Here is a 24,455-nt window from a genome sequence, read left to right as displayed (position 1 = left end):
GTCTGATCAGATGTAAAAGCTAAAAAAAAAAATAGTGAGTCCTTCCTTTGATTGTTATCTCAGTGGTGAATGGTGACTGATGCTGTCGGAATCTGGTTCGATGATGTTGATGACTTGTAAGAAGAGAAAAGCACAGAAGAGACCCAGAGTGGACTCTGAGGGGGAACTCTCCGATGCCTAAGTTAGACCCACGCAACAGTAAATTTGTAGAGGGAGTACGGAGAGAGCAGTAAGTCAGTGAAAAAGTGAAGCCCCTCTACTTGGGTCCCCCTTTCCTATTTAAAGGAGGGAGCGATTATTGAAATGATGGCAAAGACGGTTGCTGGGTCATGGCAGTTGGCATCCTCCTTGAGTCGTGTATCTCCACATGTGTGACAGAGTGGGGAACATGTATCCCTTGATTTGGGGAATATTCCCTATAGTGGTGCATCAGTTGCTTGGAGTTAATTACTGGACAAGGTTTGGGTTTGTTTGAAATCGTGTTGCCCAAGGAAATGACTGTCAAGTCCTTTTTAGTTGTGTCCCATCAGCTACGCTGACTGGCCTTCGTCCACATGTCACCTATTTACTTGGTGGACAATTTTATGTACATCAGATGCCCCCCCACTCTCTTGGATACAGAATGGGTGCAAAGGAGTAATATTGTTTTTTTAACTAAGTATTTGGTCAGACCCCAGTTGCACTGGGTTTTGGACAAGAGGGGTACCTCGGTTCAAAATGCCAGGTTCTGGACAAGAGGGGTATCTCGGTCTGTTATGGTCAACCAAGGTCGCCCATGGAACTTTTACCTTGGTCCATTATGGTCGGCCATGGACCTTTCACCTCGGTCCGTTTTGGTTGGCCAAGACCTCAATCACCTCTATCCGTTTTGATCGGCCAGGACCTTAATCACCTCGGTCTATTTTAATCGGCCAAGTTTTTTGGTTAGCCGGGACCTTAATCACCTCAGTCCATTTTAGTCGATCAAGTTTTTTGGTCGACGGAGACCTCAATCACCTCAGTCCATTTTGGTCGACCAAGTTTCTAGTCGGCCAGGACCTCAATCACCTTAGCCCATTTTGGTCGGCCAAGTTTTTGGTCGGCTATGACCTCAATCACCTCGGTACGTTTGGTTGGCAAAGTTTTTGATCAGCTAAGACCTCAATCACCTCGGTCCATTTTAGTCGGCCAATATCTCAGTTTGCTCGGCTTAGGTACCGCGTCATCTTGATTGGTTATGGTCAGCTTTGGTGTCGTGCCATTCCAATAGGTTATGCTTGGTTTTAATATTGTGCCATCTTGGTATGTTGTGGTCAGCTTCAATGCCGCACCATCTTGGTAGGTTAAGCTAGGATTTAATGTTGTGCACCCTCAGTAAGTTATGCTCGATTTTAACAGCTTACAATCCATGCAGAATTGATCGAGGACTAGAACTTTTGATGAAAAACTCTTATTTTTGTTAAGTGGTTGACCATCTTTTTCTTTTTCTTTGCTTCATAGCTTTAGAATTTTTAGGCCATCGTCAAGCAAATGTCCATTTCTCTGACGGGTTAGGTCTAATCCATCTTGGTAGGCTTTAATGCTTGGTGTCGGGCCCAAAACATGGTCATCATGGCTTAAGTACCACCTCGGTCGGTCTTAGTCGGCTTCGATGCCTAACCCGTGACTTAATTAGAGGCTTAGCTTGGCAACTCAGTTCATTTTGCTCGACTTAGATACTAAAGCTACATCGACGTCTTACTCTAAATAACTTACGTACTCCAAATGTGCCGAATAAAACCAGCTTCATTGAAATTTGAATTTGAAACTACAAATTCGTGCTTGACCATGGTTTTGATCTGGATCATTGTAAAGCATCGAAAAAGGTGTCTTTGCATCCACAGTAGGTGTTTGGTCAAAGTTATGGTCAATGGGGTGTGGGCAAGTAGTTTACTGCCAAAGTTGAGATTTTTTGGGGCCTATGGGAGCCAAAGTTCGGATCCAAGTTGCCAAAATTGAGCTTTGTCGCAAAAGGAAGTGAAATCGAAACTAAACATAGAATATTTGGGTGTATCAGATTTGCACATATTCGACATTGAAGTGGGGTCAAGTCGACATTGAGGAGGGTTAAGGTCTACATCGAGCTAATGTCGATGAATAGGTGTCCACATCGGTGAAGGTATTTTTCAATGTTGGTGAGTAAATGTCTGAATGTTGAGGGTATGTAAACATTCGAAGGGCTCTACTCGACATTTATAAGGGGAAGGTCAATGTCAATGGAAGGTATGCTCGATGTTGACTCGGGGTCTTTGAGTGTCAGCCTTGAGTTTTAGTGTCAACAATGGGATTTGAGTTGATTCTATGCTAGGTCAGGTCTAGCCCTTTCAGGGATGGTTTGGAGTATCCAGGGGCTCTTGTTTTGGCTCCAATGAAGGTTTATGGGGTTTTCCCTCTCAGGGGCACTGTGGATGAACGATTTGTGAACGAATTCGGATACTGCACACTTGCACTACATCTACAGATACATCGACTCTACGCCTTTGAGGATGCTCATCATCGATACGAGAAGCCTTCAAGGGAATAACAAAATGAGGTGTCTACAGGTAAAGGTGGCAGTTGACCGGATGACCATTAATCATAAATCACAGTGAGAAATCGAACGCGACTAGATAGTCAACCGGTCGATCGAATTTGTCTGGATGATCTGGTGGTCAACTGGTATGCCTTTGGATCTGACAACCGGATGAAGTTGAGTCATCCGGTATGCATCTAGATAGTTCAACAACTTAGTCGGTGAGCAACCGGTCGACCAGATGTGCTTGAAATAGACATTTAAGTGAGGTTTTCATTCATTCTCCATTTCTTTCCAAAATTAGAAATTAGAGAAGAGAGAGAGAGAGAGAGAACAAAGAGAAAGAAGGAGAGGAAGCACAAAGGGAAATCAATTATAGAGGCTTGAGATTTGATTCACGATCAAGGAATCAGATCTTGAATCGAAAGATATAAAAAAGAAAAGCTTGAAAGGAGGTTTTTGTATTCAAACGATAGGTTTTCATCTCCCCGTAGTATATTTGGGGTTTTAGTATGTATTAGAGTATGTTTAAATGCACAATGATTGTGGCATAATTATTAAAATGATTTAGAATGAAAAGGACAGAAAACCTATAGTATTCTTGGGGAAAGTGCCAGAACTGCCATTCTCGAGCAGTTTTCCCAAGAATTGGTTGACCAGTTCGACCTAGCTATCAACTGGTTGTACCCGAATGATAAGGGCCGATCGGATACTTCGTCCAGATGCCTAACAAGGGGATTTTTAGGATTGTTTCAGTGGGGGATTGTGAGGGATCTTACCACTAGGCTAACACTATTATGAACGGCCTAATTGACATAAATTACTTATGTAGGAATGTAGTTGGATCGAGTGACTTTGAAAGTTGGAACTGTGATGGACTAGTACAGTAGAGACACACAGGTGAGAGGAATTCTATCATATCTCCTCATGAATTATGTTTAAAGTGAAATCATGTTTTAACAATATTTATATCGTTATCATTACCTTTGAGAGTATTTTGTGTTTAAGTAAAATGATATGCTTTTTCTTTCAACTGTGTTACAAATAGTGATGAATGATAGTTCTGAGATTAGAAGACAAGTATAAAAGGACTGAAATAGAAGGTTTGTCAAGGTCCACCTCAACAAAGGATTGGGAAGGATAATGGGGTCACTTAATGTACACCTCATTAGTATAGGGGGATAGTAGGGTTCCATTAGTGTCCGTCCCACCTAAGAGTTGGGATGGATAGTGTGGACTAGAAGTAGAGGTAAATATAGTAAAAGAAAGGAAACGAGTGTTATAGACTCAAGAAAAGAAAAATAAATGAAAAGAAAAGATTAGTTACAGACCCTGTGGCTGCCAACCCTTTCCAGTAGGGTTTCATTTTTCTTTTATTTGGATCTGAAAACAAGTAGCAGCTTCATCACCGAACCAACAGCTCCATCACCGAACCAGTACCATCATAGTTTTAGCAGCCTCGTGCCTCACTTCAGTGCGCTTGCGTTTCATGGAAAATCATCGTTGTTCCTATCGTTTGTTGATTCGAACCATGAGTGGCTAAGTATCTTCTGTCTTTTAGTGTAGATGAAACATTGACTTTTGTTAATTAAATTTTTGGATGATACATTTGATTGCTTGATGTTAAGGTTTATAATTTTATTTTATTGAATGGATTTTATTGCTAAATCTAGTTTAGGGAATTTGTTTCTGTGATTCATCTTCTCCATTCAAGCAATGGTATTCCTGTGATTGTAATTGAAACCGATGATAGTGTATAACTGATAGAACTAAGCGTGCTAAGCCAAAAGCGAAAGACGATAGTGATCGGTAAAATAGGTTATAACTAGGTTGAATTGCAATTTATCATTTTGTGGTGTCATTAGGCTTGTAGCTGTAATGAACAGTAAGTGTATACCATAAATTAACTAATGAATCAATGTGGATTCGAAACTTGAAGATAGTCTCTCTCTTTCATCTCTCAAATTGATTTTTAGTATCCCTTATAGTTAATTAAGTTATTGTTTTTTGTTTAGTTTAATCAAACCCTGAAACGATTATATTTCATCCTTAGCATTTTATTCTTCCAGTTCCCTGTGGATTCGATCCTTATTTACCACTGTTCTATTAGTTCTAATTAGGATTTATTTTTTATCACATAATGACACGATCAAATAATTTAAGTCGAAGAATCCAATTATTGTTTCTTCGTTGCAAAGTTGAAGCATGAAAAAACCAAGTGTTCTTATCCCCTTTAGTAAGCCAAGAAATGTGTGACTTTTGCCTCCATAGTTCTTTTTCATTAGCAAGCTCATCATCAAGTTCTCTCTTTAAAGTAAGAATTTGAGAATTAACATCGTCAGTAAAAGGTACTTGTTGCATACGATCAATAGAGAGCATAAGAGATTTAATCATGGTTTGAATATTTTCAAAGACCTCCTTATTCCATCGAATATAATCATCTCTACAAAATTGTAGTTTCTGATGTAAAACAAATGAAGGATCACCCACACAGAAAGAAGTCCAAGCAGAAGATGCAACAGATTTGCAGCAGGGATGCTTAAACCATATAGATTCAAATTGGAAGGGCCGAATACCCCTAAATCGTCCACCCTCCGTATCAATAATCAATGGTTAGTGATCTGATCTAATAGCAATTTTAGAAAAAACTAAAGCATCGGCATAACTAGCTTGCCACACATTATTACACAATGTTCTATCTAGGCAAATTTTGACATTTGCATCACCTAGTCGCCTGTTACTCCAAGTATATGCTAGACCATGACAACCAAGGTCCATAAGATTGTAAGAATCCATCATAGATTGAAAATCTTGAGTATCTTTACTATTACTCCTTAATCCACTCTGCTTCTCCTGCCAAGTGAGATGAGAGTTAAAGTGTCCAAATAGAAGCCAAGCTGAATTCCTAGGTGCACCTAAAGATACCAATTTATCCCATATTTTATGACATAGAGACTTAATTGGATCCCTATAGATACAACTCAACAAGAAAGAATTCCCAGCACCATCAGATACCAATAAATCTAAGATGTGTTCAGAAGTATATAAGAACCGTATATTATAAGTAGGGATGTCAATTACAAGCCCGCATCGATGAGGCCGACCAAAACCGACCGATCAAAAATCGGGACCGATACAACCGATTATAATTGGGCCGAGCTTAAAGGCCAACCAATTATTAATCGGTCATTCCCAGTCCATAGTGAGGGACTGATTGACTGACCAAAATTTTCATTGAATGATATTTTTTAAATGAAATTGGGTAATGATGAACCTCCTTTTTCATTGTTTTTCTCAATTTAAAAAAAAAAAAAACACTGCGTAGTGGTTAATGAATGTGAACGTGACAGTTGTTATATAATATATTAAATATAAAATTAATGGACGTGAATGTGAGGATATCTAATTTTTTATTATAATATAATATATACCCACTGACTAGAGTCATTTAAGTCTTGTTCCATCATGTCCTCTCCCATCTCTTCTTCTTTTTCTCTCTCTCCTTTGTGTGTTTCAAGTTCTAACTTCTCACTATAATTTTGTGCGGCAAGGTGAGACTTGAAAAATCTTCTTATAGTGTATCTCCGAACGATGAGACCTAAATCGTGAAAATAATCATCAAGGCCCAAGCATACTCAAACCGTCTATCACCTCTAATTTTAGATGGTATTTCCCCGTCTTCCTATGAAAGTTGCAGGCAAGCTCGTTCCATCTGCGTAACCCAAAATTGTAGCAAATTCCTCCCATCCCTCATTTAGCCTCTTGGAGTTGATTGGGGCTTTGATTCAACAGTGATGGAAGGTTAGCGATAGTGATAGAATGAGTTTCGCTATTTCGTAACCCTTTATATCTCTCTTTTTCTCACTCCCTGTCAATGGCCTATCTAGTTTCTCTTTCTCACTCTGTTGTACATGGCCGACTCTGCCTACCGACTCCGCTGCTCATTTTCTTGGCCCTATTGGGATAGAGTCTGACTAAGCCCGACAACCAATCGATTATGTACCGGTCGGCCACTAAAAAGAGATTTGGAGACCAATGTTTTAATCGGTCATTCACAGTCTGAGGTTTCAAATTGGTAGGATCGATGAAGGCCCGATCAAAACTGACCGGTTGACACCCCTAATTACAAGATTCACACCAAAGAAAAGCTAGCCCACCCAATAGACCATTAGGATCAATTAAATAAATGATCCATATGCAAACGCCTCCTGATGCAATCCATATGACACCTCCTATACTTCGTTTCCATTAAGAAAATCATATCAGGGCTATCCATACGGGAGATTTGAGAAAGAAAACAAGCTTTCAAGGGTCTTCCAATCCCTTGACAATATCAGCTTAAAAATCTCATTTTTGTCTATGGTGCTGAGAAAATTCAGCAACCACAAGTATAGAACCAGAGGGAAGTTCGGATGTCATAGTGTCTGTATGAGATGAGAAGTTAGGTGAAGAGGAACGTGGACCCTTGTGAGTATGATATAATCCACCACCAGAAGGAATGAAAGAAGTTCCACCAACATATGTCTCTGAAGTATCCAATGTTGTTGGCATTGAAACATAAACAACATAAGTAGTCGTGGATTGATCAAAAGTAGGAACACCAGGTTGTTTATCATGTAAAACATCAATAGAGTTCGATATAGTTGGAGCATTCAAATGGGAGTCACCATCAATAGAGATCGAATATGAATATGGTAATAATGAAACCAAGGTTTGAGCCATCTCGGGAGAAAAATCCATTGGTTTGCCAGCATTAGAGGATACCTCCACTAACTTCGCCAAAAAAAGGAGAAAGGAGTTGATGTGGCATAACTGAACTCAGACTTGAGCGGTTTTCTCTAACGGAAAATGGAGAAGAAGAGTTATCCAAGCGGCAATTTCCACATGCAATAACGTTGGATGCAAATCCAAGTTACCATTATTAACATGGGCTGCATTAGATTCTAGAGTATGACTTGACATAGTAGAATAAACTCCATCTGGCCTCATAACTGCTCCTCTACTTTGATTAACATCCAGAGTCCCATGTAGAGTAGAATAACCACCACCTTCTTCAACAGTAGCCGCCGACGGGAAATGAGCAGTAGTCGAAGAACCAGAAGCTGCCCAGAGTTTAATAGAAGATTCAAGCTATCTTGGAGAGGGAATGAAGCCATGCATAGAAACACCAAAGCGATGGCCTGGGCAGGAAGGGAAATCCTCGTCTTCTCCACAACCATGGTCGAGTCGATGATCATGTTTAGCCTCAAAAAGCTTAACACACTTCTTTGAACATGACCTATTAAACCACAATAATAACAATAATTGGGTAAACGTTCATATGCACTAGGAATAGAGATGTGAAGTCCTCCATGAAGCTTGATATGGATCATAGAACTTAACCCCTTCCGATCAGTAACTGGTGGTTCCTACTTTTTTGGCCAAGGGTAGGCTGAGATACATGGCCACGTGGCAGAATGTAAGAGGGGCGGCTAAGATAAAGCAAACCACAGGCGCATGGGCAGTTGGTTAGTAGAGTGGGGCCCACCACACCAAGAAGCGATCATAAAAGAAGGAGACGCAACAGGGTGGTTCACTCCATGAAGGGATCGCATGCAGAATCGCGGACATGTGGCATTAGAGTGGTTAGACCATGGATTCATGGGTGTGGCGGTTACGGCAACTGCCAAATAGGAACCCTTGTGGGTTCCATCTATAAAAGACAAGGAGTCTTTATTGAGGAGGACACTGAACACAACATGACAACACCTAGCTTTATTTTTTAGACTTTGTCTTTCATTTAGCTTTTTTTAACTTATTTCATGATGTACGCTTTACTCATTGGATCATCTGTTGTACGGAGTCAGGAGTTTGATCGCCTCTCAATAACGGTATGATATGGTGTTTATTTACTTTCGTTTAATTATTCCTTTTTAAATAGTTTTCTTCATTCATCTTCTCTTGTTGTCTGTGTTTTTTTCCTTTTTGGCATTGCTTATTGTCATTGTGCTCGGTTGTGATCTACGCTTTTAGTTTAACCCAAAGGTCCTTAGAGTCACTCAGGCACGTGCAAACCCTAATCCCCTGGTTGTAAGTCAGATAAGGCAGCGTAGCCTCATTTGAGCCTGCGTCAAAGGTTTTGGCACGCCCACACCTACACCACATTTGTGCCATCCTGTGAGGGTGTTGGAAAAAATCACCAACAGTAATAGACTGCTTCCTGTATGGTTTAACAACTATCATCTTACCAACTAAAGAGAAAGTGTAGTCTGCAATGATATGATCCTCCAACTCATCTGCTAGAGTAAATGTATCATCTGAAAGTGGTAATTCATCATAAGAGACGTTGTCGATTGAATGTGTTGGCAAAGGGGACTGTTCAAGTGTAGAACTTGAAGAGGATGGACGGGAAGGTAGTGCCAGAGACGAGTGTAGGGCAAGAGGGGAAGCACTATTGGAAATGGAAGGTGGTGTGGAGATTAAAGGCGATTGTAGTGGATGGGGGTGGTGTTGAAGGATAGGATGTTTAGAAGGACTTGAATTTGAGGATGCCATGGATCATGACTATAAATTAAACAAGAAAAAGGACAAAAGAAATTAAGTAGAAACGAATGGAAGCATAAGGAATTTGGAAGGAATGAAAGGAAGCTAAAGAAGAAACAGATCAAAGAGAAAGTCGAAAGGTTGAAGAAAAACAAGAAGAGGAGAAACACGCACAAAGGCGGAAATTATTTTTTTTTCGTCAAAATCAAAACACCAGAGTTCCTAATTGCTGATATTACTATGAAGGACTCCTCATCCAACTCATCAGCTAGTGTTGGAAATAGGAGTAAATTAGTGTAATCTTTGTTAGGAATTTTCCAAATGCAACATGTGGGCTTAATTAATTATCGGGTCGATCATTGATGGAGATCAAAAAATACAAGGGCTGACGTGGCTTGCTACTATTTTATTGAGATGGACCGAACCGGTCTGGCCCATTGTGGAAGTGGGTTAGGGTTTGGGGAGTATTATAAATACTAATGATGAAGGGTCCCTGTAGTCACTATTCTATTCTCTTTTCTCTTTTCTCCACAAGAAAGAAAACTCAGTGGGAGAGTCTAGGAGATTGTAGAAGACCCCCATCGCGATTGTTTGCAAACATCATCTGACGGATTGCTACTGTTCGTGGGTATATTCTTATCTCTTCTACATCAACATACATGGGTGCCAGGTACGCCTTACTTTCTCTGCTCTTTTGATTCAATCGTATTCTAGATCTCTGTATGGGGATGGAATCTGGTTTGACAAAACCCTTGATTGTTCTAACAATCTTAATTTGTAGGATTCTAGTTTGACAATCTCTTGAATAGATCGATGTTATGTATTCAATCGTTCGAATGAGCGATTTTGGTTGAATACAATTAACAAAATCTATCTGTTTTGTCCCCTTGAAGATCTTTGTTTCAATTGGTCGTTTTTCATCAAAAAGTCCTTGGATCTACCGAGGCATAAGGACAATCCATAGTTCCTGAAAAAAGTTAGATTAACATATCCAATCTTTTTTAGTCCTAGTGACTGTAGCATGCTCGCGCATTCAACATTTGGTTCGTGACCGAAAATAGTGAAAACAATATGTATGCTTTAGGATGGTATTTTTCGGATCTTTATCCCCTCAATTTGACTACCCCTCAATTTCCTCAATTCCATCTAATAGGAGGACAGAAATGACTATCTTATCCCCTGCCTGAACACACTGCCCGGAGTGGGATCCACCTCACTCTATTAGAGGGAATTGAGGAAATTGACGGGCAGGCAAATTGAGGTGATATTTTTCCGTATTTTTCCATATTTTTGTTGCAGTAATTATATTCTGTTAGGGGAGCCCAGCCCAAATTTATATATAGCATCTTCCTCTCTCTCTCTCTCTCTCTCTCTCTCTCTCTCTCTCTCATTGTGTGTTTGTAATATAAACCAAACTTGAAAAGATTTCTACCCAAAAAATCTTGTAATAATGCATCAGCATATGCTTTAGGAATTGAAATACGGGTGAGTAAAATGTAAGGGGAATGCTAAGTTGATAACTAAGCATCCTATACTATGCCCATGATCATCAATAATGGTGCCCTCCTCTATTTCAATTTATTCTTATTCCCTCAAATGCCCACCTTTGTTGGGTGTAACTTGTGATTCTAATTCCATTTCCACACACTTGCAATGCTATATAAATACATAGCTTCTACGTAGAAACAAACTACACTTGAGCGAGCTAGCTAAGAAGGCCAATTAAGTACTACCTTTTTGCATTTCTCCATCTCTAGCTACCTTCTCTTTGTGAAAGCAATGGCATCCGTGAAGGCTGAGAGACCTGTTGGTACTCAACTGTTTGGTCAGGCCAAGAAAGAGCCTGCTGCTGCCAAAGCTGGTGAGACTGCTGGACCTAAACCTCCGGCCACCAAACAAGCCCCTAAGAAGGCTGAGCAAAAGCCTCGGGAGCCAAAGAAGAAGGTATATATATCTATCTAAAACTATGTTTGATGTGTCAATTAATGCTCCTTAATTCATGTTTAATTGTGATCTGATTAATTGATGTGTTTTGATGGCTTTCTAGGCTAAAGGTGGCAAACCAGCTGCAGCATCCAAGAACTAATTAGGGAAGGTTAATTACCATATCATGCCACTATGAAGGATTATTCTATTAATGAAGCCTTTTATTATCGATCGATATATTGTGGCAGTTAATTTGATCATTAATTGTCATTTTATATCGTTCATGAATTTATTTTTGTTTTATTTTTATTTTAGATTCCCCCTCCCCCTCATCCTTTTTCCTCCTGGCATGTATGTGGTATTTTAAGCTTTTAATGAAATAAAAATAGTATATTTATAGCGAAGGTTGGGGATTGCTCTCTCTCTCTTTCTCTCTCTCCTCCCTGACCATGTGAGTCCCTCCTGTATACGAATCAGAAGACATTTTCTCTTCATATGTCCATCAGCTTGACGTAGGAGATGTCACTACAAGCGGAATCCCTCCCCCCTATAATCAATTATTGTATAGAAAGGACACAAATCCATCCAATTAGACATGACACCTTTCTCTATCTTTTTCCAACTTGTTTGGGAAAAGTACCCATCATCTATCACATTTACATTATAGATCCCACCCTAACTGTCCCACGTGGGAAGGATGGTCTAGCAATTCTAACCAATGGATATCTAAGTAAGTGTCTAGACAGCCCACAAGTCGAATTTGACTCAAATCCAATGACATACCCTTAAACCTCCCATGATGAATTGAACTGGTTGTAGGATCAAATCCTACTTAAAGAGATTTGATTCATTTTGAATTAAATGAATTCAAAATGAAAGGGCTCGCTTTGACCATTAGGAATAGATAACCCATCTAAGATCACATCTTTGGAATAAAATCCAATTAGAGATAAGTTACCCATGAGCATCATGGCATAGGTAAAGGAGAACAAGAAGGCAAGCAACCCATCCCCTACCCTCTCAATAGTTTCTGCACCCTCTGCTTAAGCCTGATGATTTTTCAATGCTTTGTTTTGCTACGTATCCAATTTTTTTTTTTTTTTGGTTAATCTACGTGTCCAATTTTACTTCATTGAAATTTGACACGTGAAAGCGGATCTTTAGGTCTACCCATCCACAATATTTCATTCTCATCTTACCAGGACAGGCAGTACTTTTTCAGCCCAAAGTACATTCTAACTACAGTCCAATAAATTAAGGGAAAAAGAAAACTGCCACATTGTACGACACCTATGTGCCCAGATACAAGAAAGAGGGCAAAATGACCACCTCACCTCCCATGAAATAAAAAAATCTCACCCCTATTGAATGCCCCCATATATGCTCTCATTAGTAACCCACACTGGTGCAATGGCCACGTAGTGTGGCAGCGATCTCCTCCCATAAATTAAAACAGTGGATTATTTTAAACGCCTAGTATATCCGACTAGCAAATATTAAATGAGTCTATCTGGTCGACCTAAAAATCTGCCATGTGATAACTTGAATGGCATCAAAATTTTATGGACGGATAGATCCTTATCTCTCCTGCTCAAGTATAAAAATTTAACCTAAATGAAGCAAAATATGGCTGGCTCTTGCAGACTTCAATATTACTCTCTTTATATTAAGAAGAAAAAAAATGGGGAAAAGGTTCCATCATGTCTGCCACATGCCAGTCCCACTAAAATGATGATTCCGCATTCTAACTGATGGATTAGATTTGGGCCTTTCTTAAATGAGATGACAGAGACACAGAAAAGGATCAAAAGTCTGGCAGAGGTGTTTTTGATAATAAGGATGGCTGAAGGTTGTCCTGTTCTTCTGGAACCAAAAGCTCAATAGAATGGATCCAATTTCAGCTCCAGCCTTGGGCTGGGCCAGCACTGTAGATCTTAAGAAAAACTGCCCCTATAATAAAATGGGTCATCTGTTTGAACCAAGTCATCAAATTCCCAATTGAAATATTAAGAAAGGCCCAAATCTAATCCAACAGTTAGACTGCGGAATCATCATTTTAGTGGAACTGACATGTGGCAGACATGATGGAACCTTCTCCTCCTTTTCCAAAATCACCAGCATAATATACATGCAGCAAAGAAATTCCACTCTCACATATAAGTAGAACAGATATTGTGTTCAGTTCAGTATCATGTGTTTTAGTGTAAAAAGCAGCAGCTTTGGTTTAATAAAACTGGCCCACACAACACTGGTGACTGGACCAGCCAATCACCATGAAAGCAAGCAGAGAGCAGGACACATGTGGCACTGCCGTTGCTTGGAGTCTCCATGACCCACCCAGATGTCTCCAATGATTTTTATTACAACTAATCATGGTCTTAGCCCTTCGTGTATTATTATTATTATTATTTCTTTGAGATTCAAACTTGGATTGCAATCCATTTGAAAGGTTATGCCTATTATTTGGCTCTTTCAGAAAGACAGGGATAGAAGAAGATCATTCTTTGTGATGATCCTATTCAATATATTCCTCCAATTGATGACAGAAGCTGATCTATGGAATGCCTAATGCCTGCTATTTTTTACAAAGATGGAGAGAGTGAACTTACAACAACACATGGATGAGCCTTTGGGCCATTCATTTAAGGCAACCAACCAAACCAACCTCCAAAGCTGAAATGCTTAGAAGGGGCTGATTTTCCTAGCTAACTCCAACATGAAATCTGGAACAAAACGTTTCCTAGGAGGTGCAATCACATCTTTGGCAAGGGCCTCTTCATCACCAGCATGGATGACAGCAACTATATCCTCGAGAAGCTCATCCCGACCACCTCTCATAGGATCCTGGTTAAGCAAAAAACATAACAGAAAAACTCAAATACCAGTATTTCAGAAGGGTCAAAAAGTTTACGATATACGAAGGTAGTAATAGTCATCAACAGTTATGCATTGAATAAATGATTCATTCATGATAATAAGCATATTGTCAATCCTTATCTTTCTTTGAACTTGCAGTTCCCAAATTAAAGGGCTAGAATCTACTATTGTGTTTAGTAGGAGGTAAGTTTGATCTTCCATCAGTTGGAAGGGCAGTTATCTAATGGTTAAGAACTGGTTTTATACTTTGACGTTTGACAAAATTATTTGCTCAGTAAAATTCTCTTCTTTACAAACCTCCCACCCTCACTTTGAGCACAAGAATTCAGCTTTGCGGAGTCTCCTTGTCCCTCCACTCTCCTCCAAGCTTTGACATTTATTTAAATTGGGAAGAGAAAAAATAGGAATCCTCTAATTAACCAGTTGTTCATTTTTACTTGGCTTAAGCAGGAGGAATAAATGGGGATGCACCCATCACAACTAAAACCTAACCGAGCAAAATTGGTAAGGCAAGATCATCATTGAAGCTTACCTGAATAAACAAATCTGTGTGAGTTTTTCCTTCATATAGTATTAGTTCAGATTGAGCTCCAACTCTCCGGAGGGTCTCTGCAAAATTCTTACTGCATAAGATAAACATGCTACTATCAGGATATTGCGTTATCTGAGAGAGTTCCGTACATGTGCAACTTACAACATAAAAGAGGATACTATTAAACTGATTATTAGAAAAAATATACAACAGTTGGACAAAACTAAATGCCCTTCATTCAGAAACCCCCTACACAGAAGATTTCAATTTATACTGACTCCTGGAATCTACAATAAATATTAACATCACATGGCATATGCAAAAATGATAACTAAGTACGATTACGTAGTGCAATGGTCAGTATACAAGAATTAGACTCAGTACATCATGATTAACAGCCAATTATTAAATCTTCTCAACTTGCATCTAAAACCCTCCCTTGTATCTTTATAACATAACAGTTCATGTTGCTAGGAGTAAGAACCCTTCCTTCTCCTATGGGTACCCTACAGGAACTCGCTCTGTGACTGGTTCAGGTGTTCACCTGTTGATAGAACTAACCAATGGTTTAAATTTCCAGAAGTTTACATTTAACAATTTTATGTCAGCTGTTTATACAATATGCAGATATTAATATATTTTCTGTATCTTCTGAATTGCATCAATCTATCAGATAGCAATTTTTTCTTTTAAGAAAATATATAGCATTTTTTTATAGAATATCTAACAAAATGGTGAAATTTTCTTCAAGACCTCAGTAATGATATCTACTAACATACATGCATACATATGGTGACAATTTTAATTCCAAAGTTAACTACATTATCATAATAAGTCCTCAACCTAGTACTGTTGGATTGCCAGACAGTGATATCAATACCAACAGAGGTAGAAGTCTTCATTTCCAGAAAATGCAACAGACAGGTGAGGATTTAAGAATCCCATACCATATGTCTGAGAGGTCTAACCATTTTGCCCTATCTTCAAGCTAATCGGTCAAATGCACACCAACACTGCACAAATTATTTTCCTTTGATTAATCAACAGGACAGCTGCAGCCAGCCATGCTTTTATTGTATCATTTGAGCAACAGTTTAAAAGTTGAATAAATCATTTTATAATCATTGAAAACAAGAAGGGCACTATTTAACAACAGCAACCATTTGTATATAACAAGTTTCTTTCTATAACTCAAAACAAATTGTCATAACCTACTGGGAATTAAACATTGATTATTTCATGATAATAGAGATCCAACTAGAGGAGACACAGACCTGGCATCTGATGGTATGGAATAATCTGCAGTTCCATGGAACAGGATAATAGGAGGCAAGAGAGAAACTGCATCTCTAATGCTTAGGTCCTGTACCATTACTTCAGGAGAAACTCTTCGTAGAGATTCCTCTCCTTCCATTATACTGAGATAACACTTCAATACATCAGTTTGTCAAGGTTAAAGCACAAGAGACAAGAAGTACTAACACAAGCATGGATCCCAATCTCTAGCAGAATAGAAAAATGCAGGTACCTGAGAAAGATGGAACGGTACAGACCTCGTCCATGGAAGTGGTCCACTAAGTCAATTAAATTGTACCTGTAACAAAATTTGTTGTAAGAGTTGTTGAAAGGAAAATATGGGGGCCGCCCACAAGCAAGATTTAAGTATCGGAGGGATGATTTTAAGAGACGTATCATATCCTACCGTATCCTATTGGAGAGATGCAAGATATGCTAAAGATACGCATGGAAATGGTCAAGAAATGTATGGATGGGTTTATGATACATATAAAATACAGTTTTGAAGCATAAAACACCTTATTATGCAATATGTAAATATAATTCAGTTTGATGCAAGGACTTGAGTTGTTTTACCTAATCTAGTGATGCATAACAAAAACAAAAAACAAAGTAAGAAAAAAAAAAAGATTTGAGCACCCCAAAAAAGGATATTTACAACATTACCACTTTTTCTCCCAAATCTGTTTCGAACTTTCGATCCGTGACTTTTGCACTATAAATCCCCAAAAATTATTGAAATTGTGAAGATTAGGATCATTTTTAATGTTAGATGATTTCTACTATCTCATATCTAAAAGAAAAACAAGTTTCCAGGTAAGGGTGTCAATGAGTAACCAGGAACCAAATACTGAATCCCGATACGGACCGAATTTAATATGATTAAGTCCTGGATCTGAAAATGTCTTTATAATTCGGTTTGGTTTGGATCCAGATCTAGCCACTAACCCAACGGTTCTAACCGATTACCCTCTTAAAAGTTAACTTACCCTAATAGTTTATTAGGTATTTAGGTTTAGATTTTTAATGGTTTAAGACTCTAAGTTGACAGTTAATTCTTAGTGGCTTAGTGCCTTAGTCTTCTTACTCCTTACTCCTTACGTCTTACTAAATACGGATTTCTTCACAATCACGACTTCTTCTGTAATTGTACTCTGTTCTTCAATTTTTCACCTCTTTCTCTTTACCTCTTCATCTTCTCCATCTCGAGCAGCATTGCAGCGGCTTCATAGTCGATTCTAAATCTTCAACGGCCTTGCAATTTCAACCTCCAGAGGCTTCATTCTTTTTCAATTAAAATATTCTATCAATATCTTTTTTACTTAAGCAAGTCATTTTTATGAATACACTGTAATAGCAGCACAGATCACTCAATGTCCAAGCATGAAACGGTTGATATAGGAGCTCCATCTATCCAAGCTAGAGCATCATCCTTTATACAGTAATTTACCATTTCTTCTCATCATATATTTTGATCTCAAACTTTTGCTGTGGACTCGAGAGTCGAGACCCATCTAGTATAGTAATATGAATCAGGTTTGGTAGCATTTCACCTAAGCAAGTCATATATTTTGATCTCAAACTTTTGCTTTGTCTCGTCTCCTGAATATCAGAACCGAATGAGTACTGAATGGCATAACCGAATTTAAACTAGATATAGTAACCGGATGTAGTAACCAGATAAGAACCGAATACAAGAACCTAATCCGAACCGAACCGACCAGGATCGGTTAGAGTATTCAATAGAACCAATCCGGGACTTGGTCCGGATCTGGATCCCACTGCCACTGCTTGGAACCGAACCAAATACCCGGTTTCAAACCAATTTACACCCTTATTTCCAGGGCCTTTTGTTGCTCTCAATTCCATATCTCACTCACAGTTTCTGCTTTGCAGGTTTAAAGGAGGCGTATCAAGTGTATCTTACCTATATTTGGACCGTATCGGACTGTATCAGTCCCATGTAGGACTGCATCGATCTGTATTGGTCAATACAAATTTTTTTTTTGAAAAATAAGTATCATATCGATACCCCACCAATACAGATATGTATCAGCTGATACAATACGACATTTACCAATACTTAAAACCTTACCCAAAAGGTTCTCTAGGAGCTCCCACTAGGTGCAATTGGACCATATGGAGGCTCCTTATGATGATTTCCACTTTCTGTTGTGATATCTCAATCCAACACCTAGAGAATCTGTACGAGAGCTGTGAATCCACTAGTTGGTATGCTAGTCAAACTATGAAAATTTAAAGTTCTAGGTAATTTCTATTTGCTATTGAGAAGAATTTAGTCGCATTCTTACTCTAGTTAGAGCTTGAGTATGTTGTATTTGTCTTTGTTTCATGTCCAGATAGTGTTAATTTAGTTTCTAATCAAATTTCAAGTCAAAACTTGGGACATGGTCTGCACTACCCCTTATACTGTCTATAAATACTGAAACAGGGGCTACTGGTTCATAATTGATCAATTTGAAAAATGTAAAGATTCCAAACATCTGCTCACTTCTGATATTTACTGGTCGTTACTTACTTGGTGTGATGGTAAAAGCTCAGGCTGCCAGCGTGGAGACACAGCTTTGAGTCTTGAGAGCGGCCACTTTTTGCAAAATGCCAAATGTTAGGACCGTTTTCAATCCACCACTCCCAGGACTGTGAAAGCAGGACCTGGCACCAGGCCAAAGCCCTGATGTTTGCTGTATACATATTCATTATTGGAGTCTCTATTTCATTGATTTATCTTGGTTTGCAATTAATGCAACACTTGTTCTTGACCATGAAGAAGGTGCATTTTCTTTCTCTAAACATAGATTTCTACTTTTGGTTTTGTAGGCTCTTAAATGCTACAATTCAGATATCAAGTTTAGTTTCTAGTTGTTGAATAATAAATGCCTCTATCTTAGTTCTTAGCTGCCATTTGATTGTCCTTGGTTTCATTAGCAAACCCTAGTTAATTTCTTTCAATTTCCAATACTCAAAAATTCATCGATCCCTGCAAACCCTAACCCCAGGATTTTCTAGATGAACTTCTGATTCTTAGAACCCTCATCTAAATCTATCCAGCAAGCCAATCCAGTAAATTAAAAAGAAAAGGTCAGTACAGTTTGACCAATCCAAGTTTGAGACCCATCCTGAACCAAAAGTCAAGTTCTTCAGAAATGCTTGTTTTCTGATTCTTTCTTGAAACCCTAGAATTAATTGCTTTTGCTTGTCCACTTTCTTTGTTCCTGATTATTTCAAATTTGATTTGCTTTGTTCATGGAGAAAATAAAAATCTCTTTCACCATCCTATGTCACTAAACCACTGCCTACTGTTGTAACCTGCAAGTGCAAGTAAAAACTTACCTAAGATTCTTTCTTTGTTCCTTATTATTTCAAATTTGATTTCCTTTGTTCATGGAGAAAATAAAAATCTCTTTCATCATCCTATTTCACTAAACCACTGCCTACTGTTGTAACCTGCAAGTGCAAGTAAAAACTTACCTAAGAGAAATGCTAATAAAGTGGTACTTAGGCATGGAGGAGGAGAGGTTTCAGTCCCTTCAGTCCAAGCTGTTTATGCACAGGCAAAATGTAGGACCCAATATTCAACGGATCTCACTTTGGAGACTTTCTACACCAAAATCAGCCAAGTAATATGATAATAATAGTCTAGTTGATTATAATAGACAAATAGGAAAGAAAATATGCAAATGGTTCAAAACAGAGGGGATGAACTATTTGCAGAAAATTCAGTGAAGAAAGGTTCACAAAAATTACAAGCTACAAAGAGATAATCGGTAACACTTACCCTCCAGATATACCAAAATAAGCTTTTATCTGGGAAACACTCCAAGAGACACTTTCTTTTTCCCTGGATTCTTTGATGGCCTGATCCAAGAGTGCACAAGCAGAAATATGTGCACCAGCTGATTGCCCCATTAAATAGATCCTGCACATAAAAACATGAATACAATAGTGTCCTTTTTAATGCACAGATAGATAACATCAAGAAAATTTTACCTGTTAGGATCACCTCCATATTCAGCAATCTTGTTGCAGACAAACGATATTCCTTGAGAAGCATCATTCACCATATCACTGATGGTTCCCTGAGGAAAATTTCTGCATATGCATATCACAACATGAGATGAGAACATAGCAGTTCTGCAGCAGTCCTGCAAAATCTTAAGTATTATATGCTGATATGATGATACAAGTATAATTTGACACCAACCACCAAAGATGGTTCAATTTATTTATTTCATTCTCAGTTAGATGTCTGATATATTTAAGAGGTAGTATGGAAAACTAAACCTACACTCTAAACTTTATTAATGCTCGTTGGCATTAATAAAACAAGATGTTTTAATGACCTCAGCGCCCATTGGAGGGCAAGGATCCACGTTGTCGACACCATGTAGCTGAGATTTTCCTGATTTTCTAGGCTATCTCTTTCCTCTTTCATTTTCCATTTATCACTTCTCTTACCTCTTTTCTTCATTTTTATTCTTCATTCCTCTTACCTTCATTTCCCTTCATGAGGACCTCAGTCTTCCCCTACTTTGTTGTGAAAGGATCCATATAACCGATCCCATTTAGTTGGGATAAGGCTGAGTTGTTGTTGTTTTAGTGCTTCCTGCTTCTATTCTAGATATTCTATTTTGCAACCAACCAGGATTTGTAGGACACTTCACACTTGTAGAATTCTCACGAGTTCATACATCCCATGTTGGACATGTGTCCAGGCAGTGGAAACTCATAGACACAGCTGTGAATCTCTTGCATAAAGCCTACTGAGACGGGCGTATTTTCCGATACTAGGCCTTAACATAGTGATGCAGCTCCAAGAAGGAAGAAGAAGAAGAAGAAGCCCTGAACTTAGGGTTTGAATAGGGAGCCATAGATTAGGATTATTATTTTCCATACTTAGTTTATTATCCTGTTTTTAGATTGAACCGGGTTAGAATTGGTTGCATCCAATTGGTTCAATTGGTCTAATTTAAGTGAAGTGTTCCTATTGGTCAATAGGTCCTTATATCCTATTGGCTAGTATGGAATCTTCTTTTAAATTAGTCGTTTTAAGTTAGATTCTTTTATTTTAAGTTAGTAGGGTATCTTAGTCAATTTACTCTTAGTTTTAAATTAGTTAAGTTAGATTAAATCTCTCCCTTCCACGATTTTAGAAGGAGGAGACTTTAATTTGTACTAGGATTTGGTCATTGCCCCTTTATTATAAAAGTAGAAATCGTGGGAGGCTCCCCAATTCAAAGGGAATATGTTAAACTAACTTAGTATTGCATTCTTTGTATACATTTACAAAGATTTGAGTTCAAAATCCATGTTTCTTTGCATTTTTACCCAAAACCAAAATTGCTTCTTTAAAATGATTTTTTATTTTCTTCTAAAATTTAAAACAAATGCTAATGTATATAATATATGTACTATATTATGTATAGATCTATCACATTCCAAGAAGATTATATATTTACCCTAAAATCTATCACAATAGTCACTCCTATTGTTGAAGACCCTCAGACATGACTTTGATCCACCCCGACATTCTTCATGGCAATTGAGTGACTTTACATGTAAGAAATTTCAGCTTTTAATCTTTTATAACAATTTCAATGTGCCGCACTTTCCGGTTATTGATTATTCACAATTCTTAGTATATATGCATGATATATGACACAAATTGCTTGTTTATATTGTTTTTATTGTCCAAAGTTATTTCAAGGTGGAAAGGGTGGTGGATTCCCTCGCGACTTTACGCCGTGACGGCTGGGAGGATCTCTCTCTCGAAGGTGGTTTCATCCTTCATCATTCAAGCTGCTGCCGGTGGATTCCAAAGGGTGAGTTTGTGTTTAATTTCTGTTTTTTTATCATTCCTTCTCCTTCCCCATTCGATCCCTTTATTTTCTGTTTTAATTTCATAAACCCTAGTGTTCTAAATTCAATCCAGCCATATCCTATCAGCCAAATCCCTTCAAACTTCAGACACAGCATCACTACATCAACCCCTCCATTCGACCTAGCCTGCTGCCTCATCTTCCATATCTAAACCCTAATTCCCCTTCATCTCCACTAAACCCTAAATAGTCAAAAACCTGTTCTGACCTAATTAGCCATTCAATTCAGCCCATATTGCAGTCGAACCTTTCCCTTACTGTTTAGAAAACTCGACCTCAGTCCCAGCCCTTAGATCCCACTCAAAACCCTAGTTTTGGTAATTTTTCTTAATTTCTAAAACCAAAAACCCTAACCCTAATTCTGCAGGAATTTTAAACTGACCCAAATCCCAATATTTTTATATCAAAATAACCCCCTAGACCTGCTGATCATTACCATATATTACTTTCATCCATAACCCTAGCCTAAACCCTAGATTTGCCCTAAACAGTCCCAAACTGCCTAGCCAAATCAGCAGCTGTATTTAGATCATGTTGCTTGGCCTCTAATAGGATCCTTATCCTATTGTGAGCTACATTATTTTGGTATCAGAGCCATGGATGAACATGACAATCCGGTGCTGCCACAACCACCCGACCCTATGGCAGCAATGTTAGAGATGTTTCAGAAATTTACTGCTGACCAGAAGACTTTGGTTGAAGACTTTAGAGTTGAACAGAGAGCTATTGCTGAAAGGCTGCAAGTAATTGAGCATAGACAACTTGCACTTAATGGGGACAGCAATGTACCCATAGAAGAAGACAGGTACCAACTCCATTCAGTGGTACAGAGACTGCCTGACAGAGATGGGAGCCCCAGAGATGACTACAGGGGTTATAGAGATGGACACATAGGTCACAGGGACAGATTCAGGACTGATCGAGATGACAGGGATGGTAGAGATTATTATAGAGATCGTCGGGACAGACCTAGATATGCCCGTGAGCCTTCTCGGGAACACAAAGATCACCACCGAGGCTACAAAGACAGAGATAGAGAAGACCGGGACAGAGACAGAGGTCGGCAGCCTACTTTTGAGGAGTATATGAGGACCTACTTCACTGGAGACCAGGGTACTAATCGGCGCTACACAGGCAACCAAAAAGTGAAGCTTGAGCTGAAAGAATTCGATGGTCACTCCGACCCCCAGGTATTTTTTGACTGGCTTGCTGCAATAGAAGATTATTTCGACTAGTATGACGTGTCTGAAGAGGGGAAAATGAAGTTAGTCCGTGCTAAACTTGTCGGACCAACACGTGAGTGGTGGAGAACTGCTGAAAGAGAGATGAACTTTAATGGGCACCCTGTACTTGGGAAGACATGAAATATGACCTGAGTAAACAATACTTGCCAAGATACTTCAGGTCTCAGTTGCAGGATCAATTCAACTCCCTCCACCAAGGGACCATGACTGTGACTGAGTACATGAGGAAATTCGATGCTCTTTCTTCTCGGACTGGCATTAGGGAGGAGGGCATCCAAATGCTTTCCCAATTCAGGTTAGGACTGTCAAGTGAGATCAACAGGACAATTGGGGTGGTTGACGTTGCAGACGTTCGAGATTGTTTGGAGAAGGCCTTGAAAGCAGAGGAGTTATTAGCTTCAAGTAAACAGCCGGGTTCTACCTTCAAGCCAGCCTACATCAACAATAGCACCTCAAAACAAGGTTCCTCCATAGGCAGCACCTCTCGCCCTACTGTTCCCCCACGTATGGATGATAAGAGCAAGGCTCCTATGGGCCGAAATGACCCCTTCACTTGTTATTACTGTCAAGCAAGGGACACATTGCTAGGGACTGCCCACACAAGAAGAAGCCTCTCAACGTGGCTGAAAAAGAAGAAGTTCAAGGTGAAGATGAAGACCAAGGCGGCATTCATATTCATGCACTCCCTCCTGATGATGATGCTGATTATTTTGATGATGATGATTCACGAGGTGTTCATGTAGTATGTCAAGGGGCTGCTGCCCAACCAGAATTCCAGCCTTCTTCGTCCATCAAAGAGCAGCTGTCCGCATACAAGCTTGAACCATCCGCTGAAGATGAACTCAAGAAACTTGATACTGATTTGGAAGACCATTCTGTGATCTCCAGCCATTCATCGGAGATGAATGCTTTCAAGACCGGGAGAGTTGATGCAGCTCCAAGAAGGAAGAAGAAGAAGAAGAAGCCCTGAACTTAGGGTTTGAATAGGGAGCCATAGATTAGGATTATTATTTTCCATACATAGTTTATTTTCCTGTTTTTAGATTGAACCGGGTTAGAATTGGTTGCATCCAATTGGTTCATTTGGTCTAATTTAAGTGAAGTGTTCCTATTGGTCAATAGGTCCTTATATCCTATTGGCTAGTATGGAATCTTCTTTTAAATTAGTTGTTTTAAGTTAGATTCTTTTATTTTAAGTTAGTAGGGATATCTTAGTCAATTTACTGTTTTAAATTAGTTAAGTTAGATTAAATCTCTCCCTTCCACGAGTTTAGAAGGAGGAGACTTTAATTTGTACTAGGATTTGGCCATTGCCCCTTTATTATAAAAGTAGAAATCGTGGGAGGCTCCCCCACATTGAAATTTGAATTAAAAGACTGTTTTCTGCTGCTGGCCGATCTGCCGCTGCTCGCTCCTTTGAGTGTGCATCCTTATGGATTTCAAGGTGGAAAGGGTGGGCGGATTCCTGCGACTCCTTACGCCGTGACGGCTGGGAGGATCTCTCTCTGAAGGTGGTTTCATCCTTCATCATTCAAGCTGCTGCCGGTGGATTCCAGTGGTGAGTTTGTGTTTAATTTCTGTTTTTTTATCATTCCTTCTCCTTCCCCATTCGATCCCTTTATTTTCTGTTT

The 24,455-nt window shown here is 39.0% G+C and overlaps 1 protein-coding gene and 1 long non-coding RNA gene across 3 annotated transcripts in view; one reads left to right on the top strand and one right to left on the bottom strand.

Moving 5' to 3' along the window:
- The first annotated feature begins 10,799 nt into the window (after window positions 1–10,799).
- Window positions 10,800–11,378, top strand: LOC122664837. The gene is made up of 2 exons (XR_006333382.1): window positions 10,800–10,996; window positions 11,100–11,378. It is a non-coding gene; the product is annotated as an uncharacterized LOC122664837 (long non-coding RNA).
- A 2,160-nt stretch (window positions 11,379–13,538) lies between these two features.
- Window positions 13,539–24,455, bottom strand: part of LOC122665347 (probable isoprenylcysteine alpha-carbonyl methylesterase ICMEL1) — a 33,714-nt gene continuing 22,797 nt past the window's right edge. The window contains exons 6-11 of one of the 2 annotated variants that reach the window (XM_043861468.1): window positions 19,692–19,793; window positions 19,480–19,620; window positions 15,916–15,981; window positions 15,662–15,805; window positions 14,388–14,478; window positions 13,539–13,822 (exon numbers count right to left, since the gene is read on the bottom strand). In XM_043861468.1, the coding sequence (XP_043717403.1) occupies window positions 13,661–13,822; window positions 14,388–14,478; window positions 15,662–15,805; window positions 15,916–15,981; window positions 19,480–19,620; window positions 19,692–19,793 (706 nt within the window). In that variant the 3' untranslated portion in view covers window positions 13,539–13,660. The remainder of the gene's footprint in view (window positions 13,823–14,387; window positions 14,479–15,661; window positions 15,806–15,915; window positions 15,982–19,479; window positions 19,621–19,691; window positions 19,794–24,455) is intronic. The other variant, XM_043861469.1, reaches the window with a different exon arrangement.

This window comes from Telopea speciosissima, chromosome 6, assembly GCF_018873765.1.
Source record: "Telopea speciosissima isolate NSW1024214 ecotype Mountain lineage chromosome 6, Tspe_v1, whole genome shotgun sequence".
Lineage (NCBI taxonomy): Eukaryota > Viridiplantae > Streptophyta > Magnoliopsida > Proteales > Proteaceae > Telopea > Telopea speciosissima.
This window is presented reverse-complemented; position numbering and strand designations above follow the sequence as displayed.